Source organism: Cyanistes caeruleus, chromosome 8, assembly GCF_971803275.1.
Source record: "Cyanistes caeruleus chromosome 8, bCyaCae1.hap1.1, whole genome shotgun sequence".
Taxonomy (NCBI): domain Eukaryota; kingdom Metazoa; phylum Chordata; class Aves; order Passeriformes; family Paridae; genus Cyanistes; species Cyanistes caeruleus.
The window spans coordinates 10,618,449-10,644,833 of record NC_141708.1 but is presented as its reverse complement, the minus strand read 5'-3'; the positions used below and the strand labels follow the sequence as shown (position 1 = coordinate 10,644,833).

General features: G+C 38.7%; 1 protein-coding gene across 2 annotated transcripts in view; it reads right to left on the bottom strand.

Moving 5' to 3' along the window:
* The window catches only part of SORCS1 (sortilin related VPS10 domain containing receptor 1), a 262,302-nt gene that overhangs the window by 120,851 nt on the left and 115,066 nt on the right, over positions 1–26,385 (bottom strand). For both annotated transcript variants that reach the window (XM_023929827.2, XM_023929828.2), the window contains exon 3: positions 25,034–25,133. In XM_023929827.2, coding sequence (XP_023785595.2) covers positions 25,034–25,133 — 100 coding nt within the window. The remainder of the gene's footprint in view (positions 1–25,033; positions 25,134–26,385) is intronic.

Genomic DNA, 26,385 nt, shown 5'->3' with positions numbered 1-26,385 from the left:
ATTAGGTTCCCATGTGTACCTATTCCTCCTCACTCTCAGTCAGGCTTAAGCACCATGAAATTTATCACACTGTTGGAGTGAGCATGTGGACAGTTACTAGGAAGTAGTTAACATGCTAGAAATTGACAGCCCAAGGTGCTTGGCAGTCATTTGTTATGGAGACACAACCAGAAGCAGAAAACAATCAAGGACTGGCGGTCAGAAAAAAACACAGAGGCAAAAAATCAAAAGTGTTAGAGGTCTTGGCAATGAATTCTAACCATAACCCCTGCTTATAAATATGTTATTAAGTCCAGTCATTACAGATAAATGGAGCATTCAAAACAAAAATGCATCCTTCTCTAGATGATGCACTAACCCTGCTAAAAGAATACTTTGGCTGTGAATAAGACCAAATCACACAGAGCTCATGCTGAATTTTCTTCTCCCCTCAATCTACCAGCAGGAGAAACCTCCTCTTGAGGCCACATTTGTTCCAGGGGAATAAAATCCTTGAGGATCCAGTAGCATACACTTAACATCCAGATGCCAGAAGAGGAAGAGAGGATAGATTGATATTGTCATGTCAATAAACTAAAAGATGTTCCTCCTAACTATAGTGGGTCATCAAATGGTGCTCAGGATTATGAGTGGTGTGATTTTGTAATAATTATTGAATGTGGTGAAGACATTCTTTTTCAAATAATTACTTAATCTTCTTGAGTCTCTCAAGGTATTTGCTGCTCTCACCAGCTGAACTGTCACTTTATAAAACAGAATTCACTGAATTAGAGCTAGGAACATGACAAATAGCAGACTTTGCTAGGACCTTTTATTGAAAAATAATTTGGAAAGTATTTCCTTAATAAGTTCTCATTATATTATTCTATTGTACCTGTTCCATCAAAAAAAAAAAATTGTCAGGGATGTCTTTTCCCTCATTTTCCCAAATTCTAATGGATAATGATGCACTCAATTGTTAACATTCAAAAGCAGGGAAATTATTAACATTTGTATAAATGATTTGTGAATTTTAGGGTTTTTTTACTTTAGAAATAATTGGCATCAAATTTACATCAATCTCATAATGAAAATTACATTTCTCTAACATCGATTTCTGTGGGGCAAATGATCCTTGGAAAATTTTATTACCTCACATGTATTCATTGAGTTATCCTTTGAATATCATAAGTACAGCAACTATTCTCACCTTCACTTTCAATCATGGAAAGATAAGGCAAAAGGCAATTAAACAGCACATTCATTAAAAGACTTACGAAAGCCTGTGCCAAGGCTCAAATGCTCAAGTGCAATATCTCTAACAGAGGAATTTCTTTCTTCCTATGACATATTTCTGGGCCAAGTATCTTCTCTGGGAGACAATCAGGCTATAGACACACTGTCAACAAAGGAAAGTGTTGTTGTCAAACACGAACTTTGTGACATTTCAGTCCCAGTCCCTGAATAGCTTTGAATACAGTGATTCTCTCCTTTTAGAAATAAGGTTAAAATCCATCCAGCTGAATGACTCAGTCTGAGAAAATATCTGAGGCAGAGATTACATTACTGGAAGTTGGAGGTGGAAGGGCTCCTTCAGGTCACCAGCTGTGCTGCTATGTTTTTAAAGAATATTTAATACATTTTGTATACTTTTTCTGTTTTTGTTAACTTTCAAAGTTCCTGAATAAGAGGGATGTTTATTGCAACTTTTCATACACTGTCACTGAGAAATATCTCTCTAAACTGACTTGCACTAAGTCTTTTCTGAACTGCTGCATGAAAACCTGCCAAACAATGCTGCACCTTCTCTCCAAAGCTCCCTGGAGTCAAGAGAAGTCTCTCCTGAGGATTCAAGCTGCTGGAAGCCCGAAATTTTTCATTAATTCACAGAAGACAATACAGTAAATGGGCAGCCCCTCGCCTCAGTTCAAGTGCCTGAAGTACAGATGCAGACAGACTGAATTTCAGCCATGCATGTAGTTTTTAGCCAGTGTAACCCCTGGACACTGAAGTGAGCAGCTCCAGTGCTGGGACAATCATGCACAGGGAGCTTTCCCAAACTGGGGGAACCTGAAGGAAATGCAGAGACAGTTAAGGGACAGAGGCAAGTGGGACAAGTTCCTGCTCTGCACAGCACATGGATCTCTCTGTGACTGCCCCACCTCCCCAGGAGCAAGGACTAATATTCAGAAAAAATTCACCACCAGCAGGACTGTGAAGCATTGGAACAAGAGGCTGAGGAGGTGGCTGATCCACCACCCCTGGAGATATCTAAATGACATAGATGTGGCCCTTTGGGACACGGTTTCTGTCAGCTTGGACAAGGTCAACAGTTGAACTCAAGGACCTTAAAGGTCTTTTCCAACAAAGATGATTCTATAATTTTAAGCTAAGACCACTGACCAATGCATGTAAGTTTTTATGAATGTTGACATTTGTCCCTCTAGTGCTGGCTGGCTTACTCTGCATAGCCAGGATGTAACACACAGTGTGTCCTGTTCTTGGTACGCTGGACATCCCTCTTCTTTCGTGAGATTCCCTTCACAGCCTAGACCAAATGTCATGGAAACCAATGAAATCTCATTACTATGTGATAACAATTAACTGCTTTTCTTAATAAGCCAACATTTTCTTCTCTGCATATCCTGATTTCTTTATTAACCTTGAATAGAAGTTGCATTCAAAAACCGTTATCAATGACTCAGACTGAGTCAAAAAGTCAGTAAAGAAAATGATATTGCCCAGAGCATCCTTTCAGCTTTAGTTTCTTCTTTGGTTTATGGGTCATTTGCAAATCTGTTCTGACAGGAATATTAGGCTGCTATATAGCTATAGCAGAAAATTCACCAGAGATTTAAACTCCAGGGAATGTTCACATTCCCATGGGGCATGAATGAGAGAGTTTTTATATCAGCACTCAGTTCTGAAACGTCAGCCAGCTTTCCTCACCCATTACAATGAATTTTAGAAACCTTTATAAAGAAAGCCCAATCTGTGTGCTAACCAGCTCTTTAGGAAGTTTGCTATCTGATTACATACCCTCTCTCAAACAAATATTTAAGTTATAAACATTTGTTCAGTGGTTGTGAGCATGTAGATTCCCCCCAGCTGCAGAGCACTTGCACAGAAAAATGCACAGCTTACAGCTTTCCAGCTTTGCAATCCTACTAAAACATTTGCAATTTCTTGTAGGCATGTATCTCAGCTAATTGCATAATTATTTTTTTTTACCTGACAAGTGAAACAGATGTCAGATGACTAAATTCATTGATTCAGGTGCTGATTTGGCACAGCTTTCCCCTTTTTATTATACTCAGATCTGCCTTGTCCATGTTCTCCTGCATAATAAAGTCACTGGAACAATTTAGATAGCGAGTAAAATGGCAGAACTCCAGAAAACCCACTGATTTCAACCTTCTTATACTCTGCAAACATCCTTCTTGTACTCTGAGTAGTATATACTTCTATACTTTGAAAAGAGCCAGATCAAAATCCAAGCATGAGAAAGAAGCCAGTTTTCACATTTAGCTGTGAATTTTCCAAGAGGCACTGAAAAAGGAGACTGAACTCTGTGAATATAGTCACTAGACATGTTCTTTTCTCCAGGGTCTTTCATGGAGTTGGCAGAAGGCTAATTAAGGAGACTACAGCTCAGTGCATCCTGTCCATATTGACATACTGCTTCCCCTCACAGCACTGACATCAACTAACAAGACAAAACAGGTACGGAAGAATAAAGAATCTTGAGTTCTAAGTTTATTATGGCTTCATCACCTGTTTCTCAGATGGGAGATGATGGAGAGAAGAATACATTGCCTCACATCAAACATGTCATACACAGCTCTGGACCCTCTGGGCCAGCAGAGAAACAGGTTTTTTAAGATACTGCTTCAGAAAATCTAATGCCACAGCAGGGATTAGGATCACTTGTCACAGGTGTTGAGATCCTGCTGTCTCCTTCACTTCTAGCTGCAGATTTTCTCTTCCCTTCTTCTTGTGTTTTCATTGGCACTCATTCAACTCAATCTGCCAACTGGTTTAGTGACCTGACCATTGCAGGGGCACACAGCCCTAAATCAACTAGGAAACAATTACTGAGTGAGGTGTGAAAGGGGACACAGGGGACTTAATCCTGACACAGACTGTTGCAGTGGAACATTTGTCTGACTGCTGGACTCTTCTCCTGACAAGTCCATGGTCTTGATGACATGAACAAGTCAAGAATGATAACCTCATGGCTTTGCCATCTTAATAACAGACAAGGTGAACCCAAGGCAAGGTGAACACTCTTTGTAAGACTGTTTTGTCCCTTACTTGGAAGGTTAAATGGCTGGCTTGATTTGTATCTGAATAAGGTTTTATTTGGAAGCAAATCGACATGCCAGCTTGCATCAATGCTGCTTAATCTCCCCAAATTCTTTTTCAGACCCAGAATGATTAGCTGTTCTGCAGATCAGAATTAGGGGCTTTACAATGTAACCTTTTTCCCTTTCTGCTACAACTCTCACTCTTGACACCAAAGATGAGTGTCTTTAATATCAGAGAGACCCAGAAATTAAGCTCTTGAACAGTGCCAAACAAGAAGAGCTGATCAAAGGGCTAGTGGCAGATATGGGACTTGATACCTCAGAGGGCATCCAGCCTATAAGTACATTTTGTATCTCTGAAAGCACAGAATTCTCTACCTTGCAATCAGAGCACTATTTATACAGCCTCAGAGGCATTGCAGTTACAAATAAAATGGGAGGTACTTGTCCCAGAGATCTTAAATTATTGCTACAATGAGAGATGACAACAAAGAGATCAGTGATGGTATGCAAGAGTCAAAGATTGCAGAAGTGAGTCAGATATTCTGTTGCATACTCTTAATATTATATTCAAGCCTCTTGCTTGTTATTTCTCATCCAGCTTCAGCTTCTACTCCATCCCCTACAAGTCAGTAGATCAAGATCCTATAATTCTACTACCCTGAAACGGGAAAATTTTATACTCTACCTCATTTTAGTGGTCCATTCTCAAGGATAATGCATTACACTAAAAATGAATACTGCACAAAAATCTAGTCACATTTTCATGGTGTTTTTAAGAATCTTCATCCAGTTTTGATCTTGGTTACACTAGGAAGTCATAAGCAAATCTCCAGACTTGCAGCCCATTCATCTCAGCTTAACAAATTGCTGTGTGATACCTGAGGCATTTATTTCCTTTTCTATGAACATATTTTTATCCCCAACACATCAGACTTAGTTTAAGCATTTTTTAATTTTGATCTAAGCTTAGTTCTGCCACTTTGCATTGCCAAGCAAAGAGCACATACATGGATATTGATGCTAATTGATCCATTAGCATCTAGCAGCCTGGTAAACTCTTTCTTTAACTGAGATGTTAATGTCTGCCTGGGACTACCAATTTATACTGTCACTCACAGATAAAATCAGTGTAAAGAAGTTTAAAGGCAGCAGGTAAGGGAGAGGCACGGGCTACAGGCATTGTGGGAGTTATTTCATAGTAGCTGTGACCATGTAGTAGAAGTCACATAGCTGATGATCTGGGCCCCCACTTCTTTCTAGAATATCCTTTATGAGTTTTGTTAACCAGAAACGTTGCTGGGAGGAAGCCACACTGACCTCATGTCCTAATAATGCTGTTCTATGAAAACAAAAAAAGCTAAGGTGACAATAAAAAGTTAAAATTATTTTAACCTATTTCACATAATAGATATTCCCATATTTAGAAGAACGTGTGTGCAAATATGCACATAAATATTTGTGTACAAACACAGCATTTTAAGAAGGAAAGGTTTGTTTCACAACTTGGTCAATGTTTCAGTATGTCAGATGGTCTTACTTGATAGGCCTTGAGTAAATCTCCAATCAGTATAAATGGCTTCAGGGCATATGCAGTTTTTCTTTATTTTTTAAGGTGAAAAATACATGATTTTCAGTGTTAATGAAAAGAACCTCTCCAAAAGCAGGAACTATTTGCAGCACTGAACCATGCCCCTGAGGACTCAGCCACTGAAGAAACAGTTAACAGTTATAAGTAATATTCAAAGACACTAAATAAAATTCCTCCAACAAATTCCTCCAACACTGCCTAAAAATGAGCAAGACCAGAACTATACAGACCTTTGAATGATGAAGCTGCATTTTAGAAGTCGATTTTAATTTATTTTTCCTCCAATAAAACTACAGGAGATTTCATCTGTATCCTCAGAGAAATCCTCCACACCCTGTACAGGTTTGGGAACCCATGTCCAGACATATTAATGAATCAGTAAACAGAATATATTGCCTAGATCCCTAAATAGGCTGGAGTTAGGAAGAGCAGGTGCAGGATTAGCAGAGAATCCAGAGTAGAGAAAGGATTACACAGACAGGATTTGAAAGACCCAGCAATAATCAGCTCTTGGACAGAATTTAGAGCTGCTTTGGCTTAGCAGATAATGTTTCATAGGGTTTTCCCTGGAGTTCCTTTTAAGAACATTTGAGGGAGTTTTAAGTTTTGTTCGTGTTTGCTTTTCTTATCTTTTTGCGCAAAAAACAGCTGGATGTGGATGAAACCAGCACGGATATGTAAGAGATGAGAAGCTGAGAGTGCACAAACTTCCTAAGACAAGAAAAATCCTGTGTCTCTTGACGTGATTAACCAGATATGGGCCTTCAATTATAGCAGGGCCCTGACTGCTCCTACAGATAAAAACACGCATACAAGCAAGGACAACTGGAAAACAACAAAAAATTGAAATACTACAGTGATAGGAGGGATTTTATTCAGACTGGCCTCCTGACTCACTAGTTTTATAGTAAATTCCCTATTTTCCTTCTTGTAAAAATTGCTCACAAAACAGGGATAGTGCCATATATCAAAATCAAAAACAGGAAGAAGAGGTGAAGTGAGAGACTCTTAAAAAGCTACACACAGGACACAGTTTGTTCAGAACAACCAAGGAACAGTCCACATTTTATGACTATTCTGGCTGATAAACAGTTCCTAACAAGCAGAAATATGTATTTGTGTTGCAAATATTTTGTGTGTTTCAAGAGAACCACTGTAAAGTCACGTATCTTTGAAATCTTTAAAAAACCAATTTATTCTGAAACATCTTCGGGGGGAAAAAAAAAAGAAAAATCATGAAGAAAGCCTAAATGTTTTATCTACTTCAAAATGAAATGTTTAGAAATGTGTCACAAAACATTGCTTTGTTTTGCAAATTTTGGCAATTTAATGAAAGTTAATTATAAAATGTTTGCGTCTCAACAGAATGACACATAGGAGGAAATCAAACAAATTTTTGACCTTAAGTTATGTTTCCTCCATCTCTTTTATTTCATAAAAATGAAATATCAACCTTCCATAAATAAAATAAAAAAGAACAAAGTCCTAACTATACAGAGGGCTAAATATTTAAGTCCTAATTAGGTGTGCACCTCCCAGCATAGCAAAAAGAAGAAAAGAATTGGTATTAACCTTCCTTGTAGACTTGGCCCTGAATTCTTCAGAGAATTTAATCCCCCTCAAAGAATGGTTCAGAACTGTAAATCTAAGCTGGAGGGCCTGGGAATGTTATGCAAATGTTTTAATGCATTGTGCACCCATCAAACAAAGAAAATAATCAACTTGATTTGCAAGAACCCCCCTACCTATGATTCTGTAAAGTCCCTCTTCTTAATCCTCTCAATTCCACCCCACCTCAACTCCATCTTTCCTTTTCTTTTATCTCTGATTCCACCTCTTTTGTTTTTTCTCTCCTTTCTATTCCAGCAGGCAGGTGACTGCCTGCTCCCTCTCTGGTTCATTATTTTTCACACCTCTTTCCAACTACTTTATTAATTATTACTTGTGTTAACTCAGCATCACAACAGTCCAATCATAGTCCAGGAGCCTGTTGCTCACATTAACAAACAAATACCAACAAAGCAGTTGCTGCAGAGAAATACAAAGCACAGTATCTGCAAAGGCATAAACTAAAGGCAGCCAGAATTCAGCTGAAACCAAACTATGATCAAAGCTTTTCTATCATAAATGACAAGCAGAAAAAAAAAAAAAAGAGAGAGAGAAAAAAAGAGAAAACCAGAAAAACCCTTGAATTTTTGAAGTACTGGCATAATGTAGTGGATATTCCTTAGAAACCATCTCCTCCCATGCATGATGGGCACACAGAGACATATACAGGCACTTGATTGAAAAGGCTGCAGGCAGAAGTGGGGACTGGAGCCACAGGCTAATGGGAGGCAGCAGCCACTCCTAATAAGCAGTGAGGTACAGCAAAGTAGCAAAGTCTGGGAAGCAAAGACCTGCAGCTCTGCTTTTAGTCTAAAAAGCTGGGGAGCATTCCAAAGAGTTGTGTTCAGTGGCTGCAGCAGAAATCGAGGTGTCTGATTTCTGCAGCTGTACTCTGTGTGAATCAGATGGCCACATTTGTGGTGGCCAGGACATTGTGACAGCTGAGACTTGAGGTGCTGGAGGCCTGAATGGGAGCATCAGCCCTGCAGCCAGCTCGGAAAGGCGGCGTGTTAGGAACAGGAGTGCAAAAAAAATCACCAGGCTTTGACACAACTTGCGTAGAAAATCTGACCTGATATAAACCAGCTTTAGAGCTCCCTACAGCTGGAGCCATAGGATGGATGGAGCTGTTTCTCTCTTCTAATGACCACCACCTACAGAGCCAGTCATCTGGATCAAAGAGGAGCTGCCATGCTGCCCTTCAGTAGTCCTCTTAAATCCACAGCAACACACTGAAATAGCAACTAACATCTTTAAAGCAGCTCAAGAAGACATTTCCTCCTCCTCCTTGTCTCTAGCATTAACATTTCAAAAGCAAATAAATCCTGATTCACAGAAAAGGACTCAATGTCCCCACAGACAGGCTCATGCAGTGAGTTATTTGGAAGCGAGCAAGGCAGACACTGAGTTTTGATGGTTCAGAACATCAGGGATGTTCTGAACCACAGCAATGAAGGGGAAGCTAGAAGGGACCAGGATCCAGTGCATACCTAAGTGTGGGTGAGTTCAGGCAAACCCCTACTAAATTTATAGTAAAGAATACAGCAGTATCTATAAATAATTCTATTCATTGCAGCAGTACCTGAGTAACTCCTGTAGCTGGAGTATGCAGCTATACTTGGCTACACAGCTCTGATGATAAAAGTTACAGTTCTCAAACCCTGACAAGGTATAAGAAATGAGGAGACCATCAGAGCATCTACCACCTGTGTCTCCCCACTTGTTTAGGCCGGCAGACTTTGGCTCAGTAAAGAAGGAACCCATCTCCAGTTTAACTCCTGAGAAGCCAGGGAAGCTAGACACCTATAAACCTCCACAGATCCTGACATCAGGGACTTCAGAAAAAGCCCAGATGAAGTCAATGATGAAGTAAAGCAGTATCAGGCACTATCAGATCTCTTCATCTGTAGGAATATCACCCAGCAGACCTGTGATACCCAAAGTGTGACAAGTAATTCAGCTGCAAGAAATCCTACTGCATGCAGCTAAAAACGATGTTACACTGCTTCATGGTCTAGTGGGCAGTCTAAACCCTGATTAGGAGGAAATAAGCAAGAAGAGACTTCTCTAAAAACATATCTGTGCTGTTATAGAGCATGTCACCAAACTCACAACTGAAAAACCATGTCAGAGCTTCCCTGTCCTCTGTTGTGCACTATCTGTGGGATGAACGCTCCACGGGCTGGGATAGTTGGTCATCAGCATCTACAAGTCCACCCTTCCTTCTTTGGCCTGTCTCTGTCTGTATTATGTATGATTACACATGTGTGTGTGTATTCCATCACACTCCACTCACATCTCAAGAATGCACTGGCTAAATTACTGATGTTAAAAACTCATGTTACCATTGTTGCAAGTCATGCCATGAACTGTTTGAAGGCATCATTCATAAATACTCCCTCCAGCTGGGTTTGATAAATCACTGGGTTTGATTTATCATTTTTAATGACTGAAAAATTAAGTACCAGGAATCACAGTCACATGTGATTCAACCTTAGCACAAGTGATGCTCTGCTTTGTTTGGCCTCTATAAATCTTGTATATTCTGTTGACCTTCCACTGATTTAGCAAGTGTACATGTTGTCAGCAGCATTTTAACTAAGTTTGGAACCTTCTGAGGAAAAAGTACTGTCAAATGCACAGGAATAAAAATGCTAGCTTGGATTTACACTGGGATTCAGATTCCTCTCTCAACAATGCTTGTACAGATATAGACAAATCATTTAATGTTTTTAGACCATTTTTGTCTTCTCATCAGTTGTCTGAGTGTCTTGAAGCATTGGTTTCCCAATGAGTGTACACAGCTGTCTACAAAAGTACCAGCAGGATTTTGTATCAACTTCATTTGATTATCTTGAATACAGTAGAACATACACCAATGGTGTATGTAGGGAAACCCTACTGAGCTCTGAGTAGCATATGAAACCAATAAATGTTAATTATGTGGGCTTATATATAGGGTTTGAGTAAAAATATGTATGAAATACAAAAAATTATATTTATCAGGGTAAACCTCTGTAACACCTGAAAGGTTTGCAGGTTCTAACACTGATATGATACATTAGAAGATCTGAAGTCCAGTATAATGCCTGTGAGCTCAGGCTCATCCACAGGCTCAGAAAGAAACATTTACTTTCTTGCCAAATATTTTATTCTGGTTTTCCACGTGGCAATGGTGGGATACTGCAAGAGGAAGCTCTTCTGACATACTAAGAAGAATAATTTAATTTTGCATTCAAAATGAGTCTTTTTATTGACTTCAGTGGATTTTGGATCAAGATCTGAGACTAGTAAAATGAATGTTAACCAAGTGAAAGCCTGTGTGGCTGATTTTCAAATAGTGGAATACCGATTAAAAATGAGATCCATGACTTACAAAAAGCTTTGATAAATTTGCATTTAAAAGCTTGTAAACCGTTCCCAAGACAGGCTTGGATTCTTTTTTTCCCAAGTTTTCCTTCTAATTCACTTAGTAGTCTTCTCTGTACATCCATATTTTTAATTTATAATGGATCTTGTTTTCACCAAAGACTGCAATAATGTAATACATTAGTAGCTGCAATTTAGGAAGGGTAAAAAAGTCTTGTTTAACATGATAATCATACATTTATTTTTCAAATTACTCCAAATATAGTCACAATTAAAATCAGAGCAAAACATATTAACTATTCTGATTTTTACGCAGCTTAACAAGGCTGCAATCTAATAAAATAAGATTTTATTGCATAGGAAACTTTTGGGTTTCTTACTGCTGCTTTGCTATCATTTATTGCAGCTATTTTAATTTGTACTGCTACACAGAGCAGGCATGTTTCAGAGACATGAAACAGGTTTTAAATGGGCATACTGTCAACACTGCAAGAAGCAATGTCACCCCAGGGTGGTGGGGTTGCAGAGATGAAGCCTCCCCTTCCTTTATGTTCTTGAATCTAAAACATCGGTGGCCACATGAAAGTAGTTTCTCTTACATATGCAAATTCCTATCTAAATGCAGCTTTTAAGAGTCAATAAATGTTTTTACTAACTGAACACTGAAGTGTAAGTAAATTTCCTTTTAAATGATCATAAAATATACTTACCCTTTCCAAATATCCTTGCTGTGGATTGCACATTTATGACAAATATTAATATAAGTTAGTTAAGTGTCCCCTTGAAAAAAGTACCTCTAATTTTGCTGTAGTTATTTGGTCTGCTTGCTGTGGTTTTTTTGCTGCAGACCTCTAGACTATACTTAAAACTACTGTGCTGATCACTTGCATTTATTAAAGTTCTCAAAACTCTGTGCAGGAATAATGCTGGCAATTTCTGTTCTCTCAGGCATTTTTTAGGTTGGCTAATTACATTCTCTCTGCCTAAATTTTCCCTGCAGCTTCAGAAAGAGATGATTTCCTTCTTACTTTCCACACAAATACTTCTGCAGTTTCACTACCTGCTGTTAAAGAGACCCAAATGCATTGTGACCTAGAAGAAGATATATTTCAGGTACAATAGAGAAAAGAAGTGGAGTTTTCTTTTTCATTTATTTCACTGTTTCTTAGGAATGTTAGCTTATGCCAGCTGAGACAGGCTACCAGGTGTTTTTGTATTTGTATTTGTTTGCAGAGCCCCTCCACGTACTCCAAGAGGAGAAAACCTTATCTTTCCTACTCTCCACAAATCGGTGAGGTGGAATATTTTTTTCTGGACTGAAACACATGAAGAAGGAGACTTTCATTTAAAGAATATTCACTGAATGTACTGGCTGAGAGTTGGGTACCTGCCTGTGAAAAGCACTCCTTCCATCACACCATTAACACAGCCTGTGCAGAACCCCGGCAGAGAACACACCTGGGATCAAAGTCTGACCAGAAGGAAGGAAAGTGTGGACTCATTTCACTTCAGATTAAACTCCAGCTGGACCACAGCAGCCTTCAGTGTGAATGATTTGACAGATTACCAAGTAATATTTTATGACATTTAGGGATGGATTTTTCAGAAGGATGAGGCATTTATTTTTTTCTGAGGTTTTGCATTTTAAGGAGAGAACAGCCCTTCCAAAATCCTGCTTGGATTTTGAAAGCCAGCAAACTTTGAGAGAGAGAGGGTTTTGATTTTTAGTTTTAAACTCTCCCCCTCCCCAGCAAAAATGATGTTTTTTTTTTTTATGAATCTGCTTCACTTACTCACAATTTCATTAAATATCGGTGCAGCAAGCCTAGGAAATATCATTTTACTGAAAGACATGTTTTTTCCACCTCAAGTGGTAGAGACCATATATGTCTCACACAGCAATACACAAGTGTGTACAGTATAATGTAGCACCTATTCATGTAATTCCAAACAGAACAAATACACACAGCTTTAGTATAGCTGTAATGCAGATATACTTAAAAATATTAACCCTCTTGACAGTGAGGACATACATTTTATTATACACATGAATTGACTATTAATAAAAACTGCATTTACACAGCACATCACCCCAAAAATCTCAGATTTTCTCAGTGAAACACATTACTGTTTTGCAGAAGTCAGGAGCTACCGCTTCCAAGTGCAAACCTTCAATGCAGCTTTTTCAAAGTTATGCATTAAATGAGAAAGCAGGCAAAGAAATCAAAAGTTAGAGACTATTAATTTTTTTCACATTTGTAAAAGTCACCTCTCCACTCTTATGGGTATGAGAAGAACTCAGTTAACTTGAGTACTGACGTGTGGAGCTGCAGTGAGACAGGCTGCAGTCACACATGGCAAGCACTCCAAGTTCTGACAGGCTGCTATAACCTGGACTGCAGGCTGTGCCCCTCTGGGTGGCAGCTGAATTTGCTGAGGGACACCCTGGGCTGTGCCAGCCTGTCACTTGTAGGGTCAGCTACAACAGAGCCAGACTGCAAGGCTAAGCTTTATTCCCACTGGATCCTCCTCATCAGCCCATGGGGGGTTTTGCCATGGAGGTGCCCTAGCAAAATAAAGCTATATACAGATTTGGCTGTAGCTGCAGCGCCTTCAGGGACCTAGATAAAGAAATCATCTAAACTTCAGTTCCTCTTGACTTAGCTCCACAAAGCTGAACATGCAAACTTGTTACGGTACATCTGTTGTCCAAATGGTGGAAAAACCAACTAAACTCAGAATGCCTGCAGGTCCTGCCTGGTTGCAAATATCAGAAACACCCTCCAAGAGCCACTTCACGTCTGATTTTTCTGATCCACATCAACCATTTGGTGAGTATCAATCACATACTTTTAGCTTAGATTATCCTCACTGAAAGCAAGGGAATCCCAAAACCCAAAGAAGTGTGGGGGTTTTTTTTTCTCCCTGAATTTCCTTTTAGCACAGACTTGGCATGTTTGCAAATCTCACCTTCAGGGTAGGCTTAAATTCACTCTTGAAAGACACTGAGGTGGCAGCCACACTTACATAACAGCAGCTGTAGATAGCGTGATTTTAGTGGTTCTAAAGAAGCAGGCTGTGACAAGCAGAGCACTTGCTGCTAGCCAGTTAAGACAGACTGCTTGAGCATTATCAACCACCAGGAGAGAAAAATGCTTTTATTGATGTTCCTTTACTGTTTATTTAGAGATGTGAGCTGCAGTCATACTCTAGGGAGAAAGGTACACCTATCCAGGTTTTGGCATACAAGAAGGGACAGGGCCTGGGGCTCAAGAGAGTTTTCAGGTACACAGCTCTTGCTCCCCTCAACTTTCAGAGCACAGTATTTTTACTAGCAAGGCTCACAGCCTGTTTGTCCTACAGTTGCAGGAAAACCTTTTCTGTAAAATCATTGGGGCACAGTAGCTGAAGGAAGAGAACAAAAAGAGGAAGGAAGTAAGCAATATCATCATATGAAACATATCTGTTCTTTCACCTGGATTTTTCTTATACTCCTGATGACAAGTGAAAGAGAGATTAAATTAAAAGTCTCATTAAAATGTTGTTGTTGTCCCCAAGGTATATATGTATTTTTGGTTTGGAAATTTCACTCCTGCCATCTTTAGCCAAGTTTAATAATGAAGAGGAAAGGAAAACCCAATGAGTTCTACCAGGCAAAGAGCCAGAGCTCCAATTACAGCAAGTATGATGGGAACAAAGTAATAGATTTTAATTGGTGCCAAGGGGGGGAAGGTCAGGATAGGAATAGGAGTCTTTGGTGGTAAATGACTGAATGCTCCTGTGAGATCTTGCAAATGGCAGCAACACACCTGAAACAACAGCAACAGGAAAGGTTTGGCACCCTGGAACACCTGGAAAAGTTTAGCTGGTAGAGGTAGTACAGAAAGAGAACAGTGAAACACTTGAACAAGGAGCATGACTTGGGAGACAGCTCTCAGCTCCAAGGTTTGAAATGTCAAAACATATTTTCATTAGAGAAATGTATTTGAGTTTAAAAAGGAATATTGCCAAGCCACTGGTGTTAGGCACACAGGGGTCTGGAGCAGCAATGATCTGCCCACTGCTACACTGAATCATTGAATGACTGAACTAAGCTTCCTCTATCTCTCCATGATAACCTAGTGCTACTCTGCCAAACGGGCTCAAATGATTGATGCATTCCCTTCTTTGTTTATATCTTTAAGCAATACAAATGAAGGGCACAAACTTGCAGAGGTGAACTGCAGTTTGTGATTCCGTCTCAGAAAGAAATGGTATAAAAGGAGATCTGGAAGATTGTGACCTTCCAGAATCACAAGAATTAGGAGAAAAGATGATTCTGTGGCTAGGACTTCAACCAAAATCCTGTGTTCAGCTTCTCTCTGCAGCTGATTGTTTTTTGACCTTAGAAAAACATAGATTTTATCTCGTTCATAAACTAGGACTGACAACATTTCTCCTGAACTACCTATTAACAAAAAAAAAAACCCAAAACAACAAAATATAAAATGAGCCAAGGTCTCAAGTAGAAGCAGAAACACAGAGAAACTCTCACACTTCCTTCCCCAGGTGATATTACCTGGGTTCATCTGCAGTTGTTCTTTACTTTCTGGGAGCTGAGTAACGTGGGATTAGGGAGGACATATGGATGTGTTTGTGTTTCTCCCTGCACTGCCAAAAGCTAAGCACAAACTGCTGTCATTCAGATTTGCTATGCTATTACATTGATTATTTACCATTAGTAATAGTGATAAATGAAAGACAAGCTGTACACCAGAACCCAAAGGAACAGATGCTGTTCAAACAGAGAGAGAAAAAAAAAATCTCTTCTTAAAATTCTTAACTTATAAATAGGACAGAAGAATCTTGGTCTTGACGCAGAAGGGTGAGTCACAATAATATGATTTTGTGTTTTCAGGGCTGCATAATGTCCAGGAACAGCTGTAAGCCCATTGCCATGCTTATTATTAAGGAATTACTTCTAATGGGTTGTCTTCACCAGAAAGCTACATCCAGAGCACACAGCATGCTCAAGAGAAGAGTTCACAGAAATTGCCTAGGAGGAAACAGAGACCAGCAACCAGACCATACACATAAGGCTAAATCCTCTAAAACATATTCTGTTTAAAAAAAAATAACACAGAAAAATAATATTCAAACTCTCTGCAATTTGATGTACAAGGGAGGCTTAAACCAGGGGAAGGCAATTTTCTTTTTAACCATATCTGATGAACATACATCCTCTAATTCTGCATTAAGATCAGGTATCACAAATTGAGGTTTTGTTGGTAACTGTGCAGTTCCATGGAGAACATATCCCACAGCTTTCTGTCTGTCTTTGATCTGTGTGGAAAAAGATACTGAACAAACACAAAAGCATCTCATCACCCCACAAGAGAAACAAAATCCTGAGAAATGCCTGCACACAAAGAATTTGTAATGCAAGGACCAGATCACAGTTCCCTTCTAATTCTCCTTATTACCTCTAACGAAGGAATTAGGTACATGGGACTGGAGACTGAAGAGATTTTATATTTATGCAAAGAGATGCCTTTGTGCAGTGGAGAATTCAGTGTTTTGCATTGAAACTGTTCAGAGCAGACCTTTAATAATAGAATCAGCAAAATGATTAAAAATGAAATTTAAGTGCCATTATTATGTTCCATTGTTTTCAGTAGAATTTATCAAGATAAATATCTAAAGGATATTTATCTAAAGGTAAATATCTAAAGAATCTTAAAAGGAAACATTTCAAACCAAAATGGCTTTAGCTTTTCACACCCAAAACATTGTTATTCTAACATCAATCTCTTCAAAACAGCAAAGTCTTAGATGACCTCAGCAGAAAATAAATAGTGTTTTGACTAGGAATAAGTGCTTTCAATCAATATATTTTTTTTCTTTCTCTAAATAACAAAATCCATTATTCATAATATTCTATATGCAATAGAAAACTGCAAATTTGATTTTTGCTTGTCAAACACTGCACTAATTTAAATGTTTCTGTAAAACATTATCTTTTGAAAATATTTCACCAGCTTTTTAACTGCAATGTCAATTTAAGAAAAAGCAACAAAAGTGTGTTGGCTCACAGATTTATGGTAACAGTTGGACACACTCAAAATTTACTACCAAGTATCTCTCTCAAATCCTCACACGTTCATAGCAAATGTGCACAGAAACACTTTGAAGGTACAAGTGTGCCCTGAACATTCACTCCAGTCTGATTTCACTTCCCTATCCATGAAGAAAATTATTAGGAAACAGTTGTCCAGGGCTCAATCCATTGAATCAGAATACATAGCAAGAACTCTGATAGATCTTTATGAAAGAATTTTGGTTTACTTGGTAAATGTCAACCTCAACACTGCCTCCAACAATTGCAGTTATCATTGCTCTGCTTCCTCAATGGCTTTCTCTCCTTTGTTCTCCCTTATCCCTAAAACATTCACCTTTACAGAAACACTGACCACAATTCACTGCTTCTGAAAGAAAAGATTCCTCCACAGAAAAACTGAGTTTGTGCAAATTTGTGGGAGACCCACACCCACCTGAAAGCCACGTTGTGGTAAACAGAAAGAGAATGAATTATTCTGTGTATGCCCACCCACAGCCTCCCTATGCCATCACTCTCAAAGCTGTGTGATAAAAGCATTGTATTTTCCTTGCTCCCCAAGTTATATGCACTTCCTAAATGTTTTAATTCCTTTTCTGACTGCTATTGAGAAATAGGTGGAGAGATGGGACTCAAAAGACACAATAGAAAAGATTCACATTACAGTGCCTTATTTTCAGTAAGTTTTTACCTTCAAATTCTCTGTTTTGTGTTAAATTTGATGCTTTTTTTTATTATTTTTATCATTATTATTCTGGCTCTGGAAAATTTCTCTTTGTCCCTGCAACAAGAAACCTAAGTCTTTCACTTAGTAGCACCAAAAGGAAAAAGTCATTCACGGTTTTTGCAATATCTTTTTCATCCCAGACACTTAATTATTCCCATTTTCTCCACAAAGTTTGGCTGCTTCCTCAAGGACCTCTTACTCTCAATTTGATGTATGAGTCATCACTTGTTGGTCTATAGTTTTCATGCTATTTGCATACAAGTCAAACTCCACATTTTCTTAGCAGTAGATGGCTTACTTATTACATCCATTAATCTTTCCCATCACTCCCCTTCCTCTGCATTCACTAGCACTTACCAGACAGAAGTTTAATAACCAAGAATAATTTTCTTGTTTATTTTCTTCACTTTCTTCTCCCCTGTACTCCAAGCACAGCTAGAAAGAAGGCAAAACCCTGGAGTATCCTGACATTTCATCATTCATTTCTGTGTACCAACATATCCAGGCTGCAGAAGGAGTGAGCAGTTACAATCTGCTGGCAAACATGCCCTACAGATTACACCTTCTGCTAATTAACAGTACTTTGCTGCAGGCCTAGCAAGAGAGGGTTGAGTGGTCAATATTCAAACAACATTTGGGTTTTTTTACATTATTATTTCCCAAGTGCCTCAAAACAGTTATGTCACAGTATTATGTTCTTTTTCCCTTGAAGGTGAACTTCTGAAGATATATAGTATGAAGACAACTTCCAAATTTCACGACCAAAAAAGTATGTTCCTACCACAACACAACAGGGAAAGGAGATAAAAGAGATTTAGTTATGTATCTTTAATACCTCAAAACCCAGAAGGCAACTTAAAAAAACCCTGCTGTACATATTTTTAGCCCAACTTTATGGAACACTGAACAAACTTATTTTCAAATGCTTGGGACCAGTTTTTCATAGAAAAAAAAAAAAAAAATCAATATTATGGCACCTGGCTTTCTTCCTGGTTTAAATAGCCTGTCTTACTTATGGAAAAGGATGGACCTACAACTTTGAAATGAAGACAGGTCTGTTCTTGCTCTGCCATCAATCCCAGCTGTACACAGCCTGCAACTAACTATTGCTCATGTGCTTTCTAAGCTGCTGGCATATATCCTTCCTGGCCAAAAGGGTTATCATCTGTTCCAGAGTATTTGGTAAGTCACAGAGGAATTAAAAAGGGATAAAAGAATTGAAGGACATTCAACACGAGATTATCTTGCATAAATTTTAATTGTCCAGTTTGTAGAAAACAGGAAAAAGACTCAGAAGGGAAAGAACACTTTTGAAACTCTAAAGATGAATTCTGTGGCTTATACCTTCCCATCATTAGTTTCAACACCCAGCGTGCCCTTGGAGACTTCTGTGAGATACAAAGGAATACTGTAGTGCTACTTTGAGTGAGGAAATGTCAAAGCTGCCACTATTTTTGATAGGCTTACAAGAGCAGAAGTGGAATAAATGGGGTTTGATTTCACTTCATATCCAAGAAGAGATATGGATGCAGAGTAATGGCAAGGGCTTTGTGTGTAATGGCTGTTGTGAGAGCTGTCGTGTACTGCAGCCATGAATCAGAAAGTTTGGTAGCAGATGCTGCCAGACATTTCAAAAGTAAAACTATTCACTCTGAAAAATTAGGCTCTGCCTTTATTAATACAGACCTGTTCAGTTTGTTAATATGGACCAAATGATTGTTAATTATTTGTTTCCCCATGAACTCAGTATTAAAGACAGCACCAGCTCTACAGCGACACATCTTCACTACGCCACAGAAACTACCCAATTGCCAGATTATATCCAACAGCTGTGAGCAAAAATCCACCATTCTAAAGTAGCAAAAATTATCCTTGTTTGCATGTGAGATGGGAGGCAGAAAAGACAGTCTTCTGAAATGGAAATCAAGTCTATACTTGTTTATCTGGTTCACAGCTAGAATTACTCTTGAATCTAAAGGTATTACAGGCGAAAGTGAAAACTGTAATTGCATTAACCCAAGGACATCCCAAGATTATCAGATTTTCCAGTTACCACCACCAGAGGCTTGTAAAGCAGTCGACTTAATCCATCATTACTGCTGAACTGCAGAAAATTAAAGACTTCTTAATTCTCAGTGTGAGACATCCCTCTTGCCATGGGTAGTGAACTGTTTGCATGTGTACAGTGTTATCCACTGAAACACCCCTGCAGTCCAAGATAATCTCTTGTAGGTTCAGGATTTCAACCCTTTTCTGGTGAGGTTGAATATTTAGCTCAAACTGCTGAATGAAACAGATTTAGGCCACTCTATTTAGAGAAAAAACAGAAGTGAAGAAGAATCCCTAGGTTCTTCCACTGGAAGAACACTGGATAAAAGGCTTGTGTAATACTATCTAACCCAAACTGCCTGTCAGGTAAGTGAAAACAGGAGATAAATCCTACACCATATTCTCTCAACTCCCTCCTTCCAAAATACTCTCTCTGAAGCAAATTATGAGGCTAAAAAGAACCATTACTTGTGGTCATAGCATAGGAGACATTTCATGCACCATCCTATATTTTACAGCATTTAATCCAAAAAGAAGTTTCCATTTGAACAAATTTATGTTTTGATCTCCAAAATGCTGCAGGACACGGTGGCTCCTCCCTTAAAAAGGTACAAAAAAAATTCTCACTAAACATCTCCTTGAAATCTCCTGTCCACTACAACATTTAAAAAATGTTTTTTTTAAATATTTTAAATACTACCACAAAACGCAGAACAATTCCAACCATTCACATATGCCTTTTTGGTCTGAGTGTCTCTTTGAAGGCTGGACTCACAGCCTGCAGCTAACAAGGACCTTTCCTTCCAAATGAGAAGAGGAGAGCAAGAAAATAATTGCTTTTATCTCAGCAAGAGTGGACTGCAATCACACACTGTGCTATTGGCATGACTGACAGAGGCTGGGTCCCCACTGTGCCTAATTTGCTAAGGATGCCATCCCTTGATGGCCATGGGATTGGCTTGGTCCACAGTGAGGAGTGCTGAGAGCTCTGCTGAGCTCCAACCCCTCCAATACAAACTGACAGCCTTCACACTAAGATTTACAGAGGCTGCAAGGAAGACACCGCCGGAAATAACTGGTTTTTCCTGAAAAAATTGAAAATATCAAGACCTGCCCTCAGAGTTCTGGAGGTTTCCACAGTGAGGCAGGTCAGAATGAGAATTTTTAGAAGTGTTCCCAAAGTGATTTTAGCAACTGAAGATAAGCAGACTCCTGAGAAGCAGCAATGCCAGGTGGAACTGTTCGCCTCCATGGACATTTCCCCAGCTCAGAAGAGTGGGTACAAAGGTAAAGCACACAGCTCTAGATCTTACCCTTTATACAAGAGGGCAGTTTACATTTCAGAAACAGAACTTCCCTAAAGCAAATGAACTTGACTAATACCACAGGATAGAAAGCAGCAATCAAACATTCCCATTTCAGCTACTAAATTTTCTACTGTCTTGACCAATAGAAACTTCTGCCAACTATTCTGTGCAGAATCACCAGCCAATGCTAGAAAGAACAGTAGGCTAAGCTGCCATTCCTTTAATTTCCTTTCATTTAAAACTCATTAATATAAATAAATTTGAAGTAGTTAGGGATCTAGCCAGCACTGAAACCCATGCAATTTTATTTACAATAAATATCTTGGTGCTATACACTCAACAGGACAATGCTTAACAGACTGTGATAAAGGTGATAAACACAAGCAATGAGTATCAAGGAAGAGGAAGGCATCTGTAATCCATTCATCTTTAAAGAGAGGGAAAAAAAGGCAACACTGTTCCACACAGCAATTAAAATCTGAACAGTTGGAGGAATAAAAGCAGAAAAAAAAAATCAAGGCAGGCCTGCAGAAAGGGAGAGAAAAAATAAAACAAACAAATAAACAAACAAATAAACCCTACCACAAAAATTCAAGCCCACAGGAAATATCTGATGCACTAGTCCTATTAATAGCATAACAGACACTGGCAGATACTATCACTCAGCATTTGTTAATTAACTGAAGATACACAGATACAAGGGGCTCGAAAGTACAAAGAACGACTGGGCTGCACAAACTGGCTCTTTGCAGAGAACACAGTGTGCTTCCTACAAGGATACAGCATCCAAATTAGCCAGCAGCACTTCCTGAGTCAAAGAAAACCTCCAGTTAAACAAATTTTAGAGCCCCCACCATGACCCATTCACTTTTTATGTGTGTATGCCTATGATTTTCCATGCAATGAGTAAAAAACAACCTGACTGAAAGTCTTTTATAGAGAAAGACTGTAAAGCTTAGTGCATGTGAGTTTCTAGGAAAATGAACGACACACTTCTGTGAAAACAGAATTTCAAGGTATCAGCTTGGATTTCTATTTTAGTTTAGTTTGCAACCCATCAGCATTATTCTTAAACAGTATTTCTTCATGTAGAAGCATTCAAATAATTTTCTTTCTCATCACAGAAGTCTCCACGAACCTAACAAATAAAGCAGTGTTGACATACCTAAGCCTAGGGATTTATTGCACATTGCACGTATCTCTTCTGGAGACTTGTTGACAAATACTCAAACAGGCTCTGTGTCTTTGGCAAGATCCATGTGGTACATTTTTCCCCCCTGATCTGTGTCATCTGTTATACAACCAGGTAGCACAGTAATTCAGTAAAAGGAAAGAAAACCAAAAGATGTTTCCACTCCTCTTTGCCCAGACTTATACATCACTATGTTAGTAACCACTTTCTGTCATTTCCTTCAGAAAATACTGTAATTCAGAAAAATGCCAAGCAACAGCAATAGGTCAGTTTAAATTGTAAATAATAGTTGACTTTGTTTCTAATTTTTTTTTTCCAAGCATATGACATTGCCTGCAATGTCTGGTTAAAGGATTTAATTTTGTTCAATAAAAAGACAAGAATTGAAAGTCAAAAGCTTTTAGAAATAAATTGGCATGCATGGGCTGCGGGAAGCTCTGCAAATACTGGGTATTTATAGACCCATTTTTTTCCTAGATTGAAAAGAGCAAATAAATTACAACAAACAATTTATTCAACACATGTTGTTGTTTGTTCATTTCCAGAATGTGAAAATAATCAGAAATTCATGAACAAATCTATCAATTATTTTAATAAATCCAATTACATGCATTTTAGCATTCGCTGTGCTAACTGCTCTGCTTTGCAAAGAAGAGACAAGACTTACATAAATGGTACACTTGCTTTTTTTTCATTACAAGCAATCAGCCCTGAGTCAGCTAAGTTCAAAATTCACCTTCTGTTTCAATGGGACTACTCCTAAAGTCAAATATATGCTAAATTTTTTTTTTTTTTTCCCCCAAAATGAGGCAACTTCAGTAAGTTAAGTGCATGCTGACCCCCCTTATGGATCACTGCTGTAGCAAGGCCTCTCATCCAGTAACTTCAAGATGAAAAATGCACCATTTTCTTTTCCACTATTGAGGAAGCCTTTTCTCTCTGCTAGGGAAGGCCTTGTGGAACAAAGGACATTGAAGGCAGCAGGTGCAGTCTGAGAAATCACCACACACAACTGATATTTAGGGAAAACTCGCTGTTAGCATTTGCCCAGTACTAACTGAAGCAGTCTATAAACCCTTCACATGAAGGGTATGAGTTTTATAAAATTCATGGAGTTTAGAGTAGTTGAGTTCTACATTTTAATAGTATTTCTGCAGCTATCCACACAACCCACATTAGGGAAACAAGATGCAGCTTTCAATGTGACCAGGGCTTCTGAAACTGTTATCAGAATTTCACAGGGATAGAGGGGATCACATCTCAGGATCCATAGATTATTCCTTAGTGGCAGAATTTTTAAATATGTTTCCTTCAGATTTTAATTCCACAGCATGTATAATAAAGACCATGAGCTTCGATATTTTTGCTTTCCCTGTAGAGGTATTCTTAGTGTGGACACGTGCCATGCCCTCTTAGCCTCGAGGGACTATTTGGGTGTCTAAAATTAAATACTTGTTGGTGGAATGACCCAATGTTCTACAGAAACAGCATAAGGAGGGCCTCTAAAAATTTTCTCTGCAAACCTAACTCTGCTCCTGCTGAAATGAACTTTGAAAAATTCAATCTTAGACCATTACCTAGGTCCTCTCATCCCAGGTGCTGCAGCTTTCCTCTGGCACTGTACCACATTGAGTATAGGCCAACTTTACAGCAGATTTCTGCCAGAAAAGATAGTTCCATACTTCTGCCTGAAAGGTTTTTCCTTTCATCTGTTTAGCTTGTGAGCTGGAAAGGGATTAGCTTTCAGGCAGGTCAGTGCTGGATCCAGCTCAGCAGATGGCTACACAAACAAGGGTGGCAGAGAAAGGCAGGGAGTGGGAGGGTGCAGGATGCAGCCAGAGGTGATGAAGGCTTTTCAGTGCCAGCCTGCACTTTGCTCGGCTTTCTGAAGGACATTTAAATGACCTGATAATTTCATTGTTCAGCTCCTAGAGAAGAGCTTCATATCTTCTTAAGGGTCAATATCAATGAGGTTACATCTCTCCACTAATTGGGGCCATATAATTGCAATTTAAACTGCTGAGCATTGTCCTCTCTGGTTAGGACAGCTTCCTTTCACAGTCTGTCTTAAAGAACACATAACTGCTTCAGTAAAGCGAGAACAGCATTATAGTGACCATGAGCTGCCCAAATACACCCAGCCTCCTTTAGAGGTGAGTCTTTACTAACATTTCCTGCCACTGCAATTCAGTTGTGCCTGTAGTGACTCAAACTATGCATAAGGACTGAAAACGAGGAGTAGAAAATGAAAAATTTTGTCAAAAATGTATCTCAAAGAAGGCATCCAGATTCCTTTCATGAATATGTCAGCATTATAAATTCATAGTAACTTGTTAGTCAGTAGGGTGTCTGAATGATTAAAACCTTCTGGGCTTCGAAGCCATTTTCTCTGCAGGAATTTGTCAAATCCTGTTCAATTCACTATTGGGAGCACTTAAAAGACAAATAATGTTACATACAGTCTGGTCACTGTAGATGCATTTCTGCCATTTTAATGAGTCTCTCTTCCTTCCAGACTACAAAATCAACACCATCCAGAAGCAAAATCAACACCATCCATTGTAAGCAAACCATTGCATGCATGGTACATGTCCATTTAACAGCCATCCTTCCCTCAAGTACTACTGGTAAGTTGTATAGTTGGTACAATTTGGGTTATATTTTGATAAAGTAACACACTTTTTTCAAGCCAAGACTGACAGAGAGATTTCTGCTGCTTAAGCAGTAACAGATACTGAAGAAATTGGAAGAGATCTCCAGGACAGAAGTAGCATCATAAAGCTAAAATGAGCCAACACCTTGTCACCTACCTTTCGTTTGTTTGTTGGGCAAACATACAAATAGCTCAAAATAGTCTTCAGACCAACTTTATCATTCAGTTTCTCATATGTTGTCCCGTAATCTGTTGACCTACAATTCAAGAGAGATTCTTTTAAGTACAAACACTTAATCACAAAACCACAAGTCACTTGGCAGCTTTTCAATATAAGTCATGCTTTAAATAGCAGAATGGCTCTCCAGAGCTTTTTCAATGATTCATGTAGTATATAATGATACTTAATTATATACACACAGCATCATGTGCGTGTTTACAATTTGCATTTAAATTAGATTAGGAAAAATTAAACCAGCATCTTTCCAAATCATCTTAAACATGCACAATAAGAAATGCTACATTCTGCATACAGAAGATAATGCTTGTCAGAAATGCCAAATAGCAGACAGCAAGAGACTAAGGTTATCAATTCATCATATACTCCAAGCTTAGACTAATTTTGTTAAGATGGCTCACCTCAATGTATTCCAAAGCAGCTTCTCTGACACTGACTAGCAGAAAGGATGGACACATTTGCTTTATTTTTGCTTTAAAAGCCACCATTCAGTAGAGCAAATAAAATACTTCTGCAATGAGGGCTGCCCATAAAAACACTGACTACATGTCTTGGGGAAGAACAAAAGAAGTGAACAAATAAGACTCCAGTGGTCCTGTAGGAGTTACTCTTAACATGTGCTGGAACAAAGATCAATCATCAGCCGAGGTTTTGTTCATTATGCAGCTCATGCTTGCCCGAATTCTGTCCCTGTATCCCAGGGATTTAAATAATCAGCCCAAACCAGTAGAGTTGGTGTCCATAAACTGCAGAAAAGGACACGTATCTGGGTAACAGACATTCAAAAGTGTAACACATTCCTGTATCTCCTCTGTAACGTGTACAAATGGACCTATATAGAACTTCACTTGCAAGCCGTAACATGAATTTTCCCTTTTGCCAAGCACTCCAAGATCAGACATTCTGAAGTAAAATCTTGGCACCCATTATTTGCAGATTCTCTCCTATCAGGGCAACAGTGACTTAATTCACAAAGGCATTTAATACCTGTAATATTTACTCCTTTTTTTGGTGGAATATGGAGGCTGGAACATTTCTGAATCAAGTACCATACCTACATTCATATTATAGCTTCTGGGATTTCAGATTTTGCAATCAGTACATGAATAAAACAAGAAAGCAGCAGCTTAGGGTTTTATCCATGAAAGACAAATTGCACTAAAACGTGAATCTGCATTAAAGTTGAGTCTTTCTATTTAGGAACTCTATAGAAGCCTTTGCACATATCTGCCTGCTCATATAACAACTGGCCTATGATTTATGTCCATAGA